At 48.4% G+C, this 8,531-nt stretch overlaps 1 protein-coding gene across 1 annotated transcript; it reads left to right on the top strand.

The window, feature by feature from the left end:
* The first annotated feature begins 74 nt into the window (after window positions 1-74).
* Window positions 75-8,523, top strand: NFKBIB (NFKB inhibitor beta). The gene is made up of 6 exons (XM_030874300.2): window positions 75-337; window positions 5,856-5,961; window positions 6,044-6,377; window positions 7,181-7,269; window positions 7,360-7,617; window positions 8,376-8,523. The coding sequence occupies exons 1-6, from the start codon at window positions 159-161 to the stop codon at window positions 8,469-8,471; spliced, it is 1,062 nt and encodes a 353-aa protein (XP_030730160.1). The 5' UTR covers window positions 75-158; the 3' UTR covers window positions 8,472-8,523.
* The last annotated feature ends 8 nt before the right edge of the window (window positions 8,524-8,531 follow it).

The following is an 8,531-nucleotide window of genomic DNA, read 5'->3' as shown; positions in this document are numbered from 1 at the left end:
GTGTGGCATGGGGGCGGGGCGTTTATATTTAACCCAGTCTGATTGGCTGAGTCAGGGGGCGTGTTGGGGAATTCCCCCCAGGGCGGAAGCGCTAGAATTCCAGGCAGAGCCCAGCGACTGGCGGGCGGCCGCTGGGGTCCCCTGAGGCTTTGGGGGCCATGGCCGGGGTCGCGTGCTTGGGGAAAGCTGCGGATGCCGACGAATGGTGCGACAGCGGTCTGGGCTCTCTGGGTCCGGACGCGGCGGCCCCCGGAGGACCGGGGCTAGGCGCGGAGCTGGGCCCGGGGCTGTCGTGGGCGCCCCTCGTCTTTGGCTACGTCACTGAGGATGGCGACACGTGAGTGAACCTTAGGCTGCCACACCGGGCCCTAAAATCCCACATCTGACTCCCTATTAGTTTCTGATCCTGACTTCCCAACCTCTCAATCCTAAATCTGTCTTCTAATGCTTTCCCTGACCTCTAACCCCCAAGTCTAACCTTTGATAAATCAATTTCCAATCTAATTTTGATCCTAACCCCTTCCTTTCTGGAACTCTGGTTCTCAGAGCTCCACATCCATTGATTGATTCCACATCCAAGGCTCGATTTGACCTTCCTGACTGCGGTCCTGAGACCTATGTTAGAACTGAAGTTCAGGCAGGCTCCTCCTGACATCTCACCTCTAAATATGATCTTTGATCCTTAGCTCCTAACTTAGACGCATTAGATTTTGATTTCCGAAATTAATACTTGGCTTTTGACTCTAAGATCCCACCTTCTGAGCACTAATCTTCAAACCTTACATTCAAACAGAAAATGTAAACTCCATGACAGCAGGGATTCATCTGTTAAACAAATATTTATCCGACACCGACAACGTTTCAGGCCCTGTTTTAGGTGCCGGTGATAAGGCAGTGAAGAAAGCACAAAAACTTATGACTTGTGGAGCCTACATTCTAGTGGGGGTATATAGATGGCAGGGCAGACAGACTTACAGAAAGGAAGGGAGGAAGGGTGGGAGGAACAAAAGAGAAAGAAAGGTAGAGAGAAGGAAAGAAAGAAACAGAAAGCCACATAGACACAAAGTAAGAAAGAGAGACAGAAGAGAAGAAAGATAGGAAGAAACAAAGATGGAAAAATGAAAAAAAAATAAGAAAAATGGTATGTCAGAAGATAGTAAGTTCTTTGGAGAAAAATAAAGTAGGAAAGTGAGGTAAGCAGATAATCTGGGGAGAGCATTCCAGGTAGAAGGAACAATGCTGTAAAGGCCCAACTGAGGGAATGTCCCTGGGGTTTTTGTGTGTTGTGTTTACAGTTGTATCCCCAGTGACGGAACAGTGCCTGGCCCATAGGAGGCACTCAAGAAACACCGATCTTCTCAAAGAACCAGCTGTGGTTTCATTTATTTTCTCTATAGGTTTTTTTTTTTCTTGCTTTCTATTTTGTTGATCTTTCTTCTGACTTTCATTATTTACTTTCTTCTGCTTACTTTAGGTTTAATTTGTTCTTCTTTTTCTATTTTCTTAAGGTGGAAGCTGAGGTCATTGATTTGAGACCTTTCTTTTTTTCTAGTATAGGTGTTTCGTGTAAATTTCCCAGAGTAGTGCTTTAGCAGTATCTCACAAATTCTGGTGTGCTGTGTTTTTATTTTCACTTAATTCAGTACACTTTCTAATTTCTCTTTTGATTTCTCCTTTGGCTGGTGGATTATTTAGAAGTATGTTATTTAGTTTCCAGATAGTCCAAATATCTTCCTTTTATTGGTTTTTAGTTTAATTCCATTGTGTGTGCACTTGAAAAGAATGTGTATTCTGCTGCTGTTGGTGTAGTGTTCTCCAAGTGTCAGTTAGAGGTTGTATTGGTTTCTTTGGTTCTTCTGTTGTTCAGGTCTACTGTATCCTTGCTGATGATTTCTGTCTACTTGTTCTATCAGTTATTGAGAGAGGGGTATTGAAATCTTCAACAATAATTGTGGATTTGTGGATTTCCTTGTTCTATCAGGTTTTCCTTCGTGTAATTTGACGCTCTGTTATTAGGGGCACAAATGTTTAGGATTATTATGTCTTCTTCCTTAATTGACCTCTTTATCATTAGGAAATAATCTTCTCTATCCGTGGTAATATTCCTTGCTCTGAAATCTACTCTGATATTAAAATACTCACTCCTGCTTTCTTTTTTTTTTTAAACTTGTTTTTCATTGAGTATCTGTTTTTTTATGCTAGCCAACGTTAGGGGCTTTCGTGTATGCTGTCTCATTTATTTATTTTTTGGCTGCGTTGGGTCTTCATTGCTGCGGGCAGCCTTTCTCTATTTGCGGCGAGCGGGGGCTACTCTTCGTTGCGGTGCATGGGCTTCTCATTGAGGTGGCTTCTTGTTGTGGAGCACGGGCTCTAGGCGCACAGGCTTCAGTAGTTGCAGCGCATGGGTTCAGTAGTTGTGGCTCATGGTCTCTAGAGCGCGGGCTCAGTAGTTGTGGCACACGGGCTTAGTTGATCCGTGGCATGTGGGATCTTCCCGGACCAGGGATTGAACCCGTGTTCCCTGCATTGGCAGGCGGATTCTTAACCACTGTGTCACCAGGGAAGTCCTTCACTCTTGCTTTCTTTTGACTGACTGGTGTTAGCATGGTATATCTTTTTCCATTCTTTTATTTTTAACCTATTTTAAAATTTATTTTAAAGGGTGTTACTTGTAGGTAGCATATAGTTGGGTTTTGCTTTTTTATTCAATCTGACAGTTTCTACCTTTTAATTGGAGCTTTTAGACCATTTACATTTAATTTAATTATTGATATAGTTATGTCTATCATCTCGTTATTAGTTTTCTACTTATCTCTTCTTTGTTTACCTTTTCCTCTTTTTCTGTCTTTTGGAACGAGCAAATTTTGTTCCGTTGTATTTCTTTTTCTTTTCTTTCTTTTTTTTTTTTTTTTTTTGCGGTACGCGGGCCTCTCACTGTTGTGGCCTCTCCCGTTGCGGAGCACAGGCTCCGGACGCACAGGCTCAGTGGCCCTGGCTCACGGGCCCAGCCGCTCTGCGGCATGTGGGATCTTCCCGGACCGGGGCACAAACCCGTGTCCCCTGCATCGGCAGGCAGACTCTCAACCACTGCGCCACCAGGGAAGCCCCGTTGTATTTCTTTTGTTGGCTTATTACCTTTAACTCTTTGTTTTTTATTTTAGTGATTGCTCTGAAAGACAGGTTGGCAAACTATGGTCTTTGCCAACAAAGACAGGCAAAATCCAGCCAGCTACCTGCTTTTGTATGGCTGTGAGCTAAGAATGGTTTTTACATTTTTAAAAGGTTGGAAGAAAATCAAAAGAAGAAAAACATTTCATTGCAAGTGAAAATTATATGAAATCCAAATTGCAGACGCCATAAAGTAAGTTCTGTTGGAATCCAGCCATGCCCATTCATTTACATATCGCCAATGGCTGCTTTTGCATCCTGACAGGAGAGCTGAGTAGGTGAAAGAGAGACCATGTCGTCCACTAAGCTTGAATTATTTATCTGTCCCTTTACAGAAAAATTTGCTGACTCCTGCTTTAGGGCTTATAGTGTGCCACTTTAACTTATTATGGTCTGCCTTCGAGTGATGTGATTCCGCTTCTCATAGCATAAAAGAACCTTAGAATAGTATATTTCCATTTGTCTCTTCCTGGCCTTTGTTGTATTGCTGTCGTACATTTCACTTATACATGTGTTATAAACTCCACCAGACACTGTTATAATTTTTGCTTAAACAGTCAATTCTTTTTAAAAAATTATCTTCTAAAGAAATTTACATATTAAGAAAGAAAATCTTATGTACTTACCCGTATAGTTACTGTTTTCAGTGTTCTTTATTCTGTTGTATAGATCCATATTTTCGTTTGACGTCATTTTCCTTTTGCTTACAGGTTTCCTTGAACATTTCTTGTGATGTGGGTCTGCTGGTGATGAGTTCCTTTTGTATAGTTGAAAGCAGCTGTATTTTGTCTCCATTTTTGAGAGATATTTTTGCTGGGTTAAAGAATTCTAGGTTGACAGTCCGTCTTTGAGTACTTTAAAGATGTGGCCGCATCGTGTTCTCCTGTATTATTTCCTTTGTGAAACCTGCTGTCGTGCTTATTTTTATTCCTTTATACTTAAGGTATCTTTTCCTCTGGCTGCTCCGAAGATATTTATCTTAGTTGTTGATTTTGAACAGGTTTTTCATGTGGGGCCTCGGTATACTTTTCATATTTCTTGTGCTCGGGAGTCATAGAGCTTCTTGGAGCCGTGGGTTTATAGTTTCCATCAGATTCGGAAAACTTTCTAGACATTATTTCTTCAAACGTTTTTTCTATCCCCCTGCTCCTTTAGGAACTTGTTATGGATAGACTGGGCCGCTTGAAGTTGGCCCACGGCTCACTGATGTCCTTTCCGTTCTGAAGTGTTCTCTGTGTTTCATTCTGGAGAGTTGCTATTGTGAAGTCCTCAGGTTTGCTAATCTTTTTTTTTTGGTAGTGTGTAATCTGTTGTTAATTCCATCCAGTGTCTTTTTCATTTCAGGTGCTGTAGTGTTTATCTCTAGGAGTTCAGTTTGAGTCTTTTTTTTTTTTCTTTTTTTTATCCATGTCTCTACTTAACTTGTTGCGTGTGTAAGATACAGTTTGAATGTTCTCGTTTGCTAGTTCTGCCGTCTGAGTCATTTCTGGGTCAATGTCCATTGGTTGATTATTCTCACTATGGATCATGCTTTCCTGCTTCTTTGGCAGGCGGATTCTTAACCATCTAATCTTTGATTAGATGCCAGACATTGTAATTTTTACCTTGTCAGGCTAGCTAGCTTTGTATTCCTATAAATACTCTTAAATATTGTTCTGGGATGCGGTTAAATTACTTGTAAGTAGTTTGATCCTTTGGGGTTTTGCTTTTATGATTTGTTAGGTGGGTCCTGAGCACCCACCTAATCTGGGGCTCATTATTCCTCATTACTGATGAAGTAAGACCTTCCGGAGTATTCTACCCAATATCCTGTGAATTGTGGGTTTGTCCTAGTCCCGGCCCTGTGTGAGCACCAGGCATATCTCTCTAATCCTTTTGGATGGTTTTCCCCCAGCCTGGGGTAGTTTCCTTACACCCTTGCACTGACCAGTATTCTTCTAAATACTCAAGAGGCCCCTCTGCGATCCCTGGGCAGCTGTCTCCTCTCTGGTTCCCTGTCCTGTGACTCCAGCTGCCTTGCTCTCCTGAGACTCAGCTCTGTCTCCTCACCTCAGGCAAATCTGCCTGCGTTCCCCTTTCTGCATCATGGCTTGGAAACTCTCAACTGAACAGTCAACTGAAGGGCTCATCGAGTGTGCTGCCTGTTTCCCTAGAATTGCTGTCATTCATTGCATGATGTCCAGTATCTTGGGAACTGTTGTTTCATATACTGTATTATGTCTGGTTTTTTTTGGTTGGTTGGAGATGGGAGTGAAATCTGGTCCATGTTACTTCATCTTGGGAGGGAGTAGAAGTCTACTTAATAAACACTGGAGACTTCCCTGCTGGTCCAGTGATTAAGACTCCACGCTTCCACTGTAGGGGGCTCGGGTTCTGTCCCTGGTCAGGGAGCTAAGATCCCACATGCTGTGCGGTGTAACCAAAAAACCCCCAAACCAAACCAAACCAAAACATTGATTAAACAAATTTGCTGAATTAACTCTGACCTGACCCTCCCAGGTTCCTGACAGCTGGTTCCAAAACTGTGGTCATAATGCCTAGCACCCACGTTTGTTGAATGAACGCACGCTAGAGTACGTGACCTCATAAGAAGTAAAACAAACAAACCAAAAAAAACAAACAAACACCCAAGCAAACTAAAAAGAGAGTGCCAGACCTCTGCCTTCTGACCCCGTCCTTGTCCTCAGGGCCCTGCACTTGGCCGTGATTCACCAGCACGAGCCCTTCCTGGATTTCCTCCTAGGATTCGCCGCTGGTACTGAGTACCTGTACCTGCAGAATGACCTGGGCCAGGTGAGCCACCCGTACACACCGTAGGGCTTGGGGGCCAGGCTTCTCTGTGTGACCCCCTAACCCCTGCCTTCTGCTCCTGCAGACAGCCCTGCATCTGGCAGCCATCCTGGAAGAGGCATCCACGGTGGAGAAGCTGTATGCAGCAGGTGCCAGCTTGCTGGTGGCGGAGCGTGGGGGCCACACGGCGCTGCACCTGGCCTGCCGCGTCGGGGCACACGCCTGCGCTCGTGTGCTGCTCCAGCCCCGCCCCCGGTGCCCCAGGGGAGTCCCCAACACCTACCTCGCTCAGGGCTCTGACCACACCCCTGACACCAACCACACCTCTGTTGCCTTGTACCCTGAACCTGACCTGGAGAAGGAAGAGGATGAGAGTGAAGAGGACTGGAAACTGCAGTTGGAGGCTGAAAACTATGAGGGTGAGTGTCCTCTGTCACTGGGAAGGGCCCGGGCTCCCAGGCAGGGTAAGGGTGCCTGGCTCTGGGCTCGGCTCTCCTGACTCAAAGCCTGGCCCCTTGGGAAATAATACCGAGGCTTTAGGGAACCCAGGCATCAGGCCCAAGGACTCCTGCTCAGGTCCCAGCTTATTGAGAACCACAAGCCCCAGGCCACCCAGGACAAGGGAACTCAAGCGCCAAGCCCTCTGGGAAACTCTGGCAGCCCAGGTTCCCAGAGGTTGACATTGGAGTTCAGGGACAGCCCTCCTCAGCCAGGCCTCATGGGAAAATAGACCTTGTCTACCCAGGGCCCTAGCATCTGAGTCTCACCTCCCCCGTCTCTAAGCCCACCCAACTACTTGGGACCAGGCCCCTCCACAGGTAGAAGGGCGGGACCCAGTGTTCAGGGCCCACCCCACCCCCCAAGGTCATAGGCCCTTCAACTACTCAGGACCCAGGAATTTGGGGTCCTGTTTCTTTGTGAAGTAAGACCAGAGACTCAGGTCTCCTAGCCCCAAGATCCAGGCCTCCTGTCCAAAGCCCCTGGGCTCTTCACGCATGGGCCCCAGACATCCCACAACCCAGGCATTGGCACTACCAGCAAGTTCCAGACCACCTGAGACTTAGGCATTTGGGATGCAGGAGCCTCTTTGATACACCCAGGCATTCAGGAGCCAGACCCCAAACTCCATCACCCTCAGGCCACAAAACCATCCCCTAGGATCGTGGCATTGGGGGCCCAGGCCCACCCCCCCATCATCTGACATAGGTCACTCTGTCCCCAGGCCACACCCCACTCCATGTGGCTGTCATCCACAAAGACGCGGAGATGGTCCGACTGCTCTGGGAGGCCGGAGCTGACCTCAACAAACCGGTGAGCTGCCCTAGGGAGAAGGCGTGGCAGGGTGGAGATCGTCCCCGAGCGGGGCAGGGTCTCCTCTAACCTCTCTGCTGCACCCCACAGGAGCCCACATGTGGCCGCAGCCCCTTGCACTTGGCAGTGGAGGCCCAGGCAGCCGATGTGCTGGAACTTCTCCTGAAGGCCGGTGCCAACCCCGCCACCCGCATGTACGGTGGTCGCACCCCACTCGGCAGCGCCATGCTCCGGACCAACCCCATCCTCGCCCGCCTCCTCCGTGCACACGGAGCCCCTGAGCCCGAGGACGAGGACAAGCCCGGCCCCTGCAGCAGCAGTAGCGACAGCGACAGCGGGGACGAGGGCGTGAGTCAGGAGGAAAGACTGGGCGGCCCAGCTTGGGGGTCAGAGTAAACGGGCAGGTGGACGGGGGAGAAGAGAAATTAGGCAGCACGTTGAGACTGACGTTGGGCTGCTGTGATTAGAGAACTCAGGCAGCAGTGAAAGTGATACCAGACAGCGATCAGGGGAGACCTGGACAGGGGTGGCGGGGAGAACTCAGGCAGTGGCAGAGGTAGAACTCAGGCAGAGGGAGAGAAAAGACCTTGGTCCTAGTGGTTGGTAAACATAGGCAGCAGAGGGTGGCAGCGTGGGGAGTTGTTTTGTGGGAGCAAGAGCTGGAGAATTTAGGCTGTGGGAAGATGACCTTGGGCAGCAGTGATTCAAACACGGGCAGCGGTGGGGAAAGACCTAAGCCAGCGGTGAGGAGGCTTCATTGGAGAACCCAGGCAGCAGAGACACTGCTGGGGGCAGGGGCTGTCGTTGAACGGTGGGGGTTGAGGAATTTGGGTAGAGGCAGAGGGAAGGGGCGGAGGGGGAGACCTCAGGCTGCGGTGGCTGAAGGGCTGGAGAGGCAGCAGGGCTGGAGCCCAGGCAGTAGTGCTGGGAGAACACAGGTGACCTGGAAAGTGGTGCTTAGAGAACCAGAAGCAGGGAAGTTGAACTGGGAGCGGGGAACTTGGGCTTCAAGGCAGCACCCGGTTCTCAGGGTGGGTGGGAGAACTTGGGCAGCGGGCAAGGTGGCAGCCACCTGAGCCCCTCTGCCTGGCCCCCTCTGCCCCCAGGATGAATATGACGACATCGTGGTCCACAGTGGCCGGAGCCCAAACCAGCTACCTCCCACCCCAGCCTCGAAACCGCTCCCTGATGACCCCATCTGACTTAATTGTGAATAGAGTTTCCAATTTAATAAAAAAATCCCAGTTCTGACAACAGTCTCC

Source organism: Globicephala melas, chromosome 19 (assembly GCF_963455315.2).
Source record: "Globicephala melas chromosome 19, mGloMel1.2, whole genome shotgun sequence".
NCBI classification, from domain to species: domain Eukaryota; kingdom Metazoa; phylum Chordata; class Mammalia; order Artiodactyla; family Delphinidae; genus Globicephala; species Globicephala melas.
The sequence above is the reverse complement of the archived record's forward strand: the minus strand, read 5'-3'. Positions and strand labels throughout refer to the sequence as shown.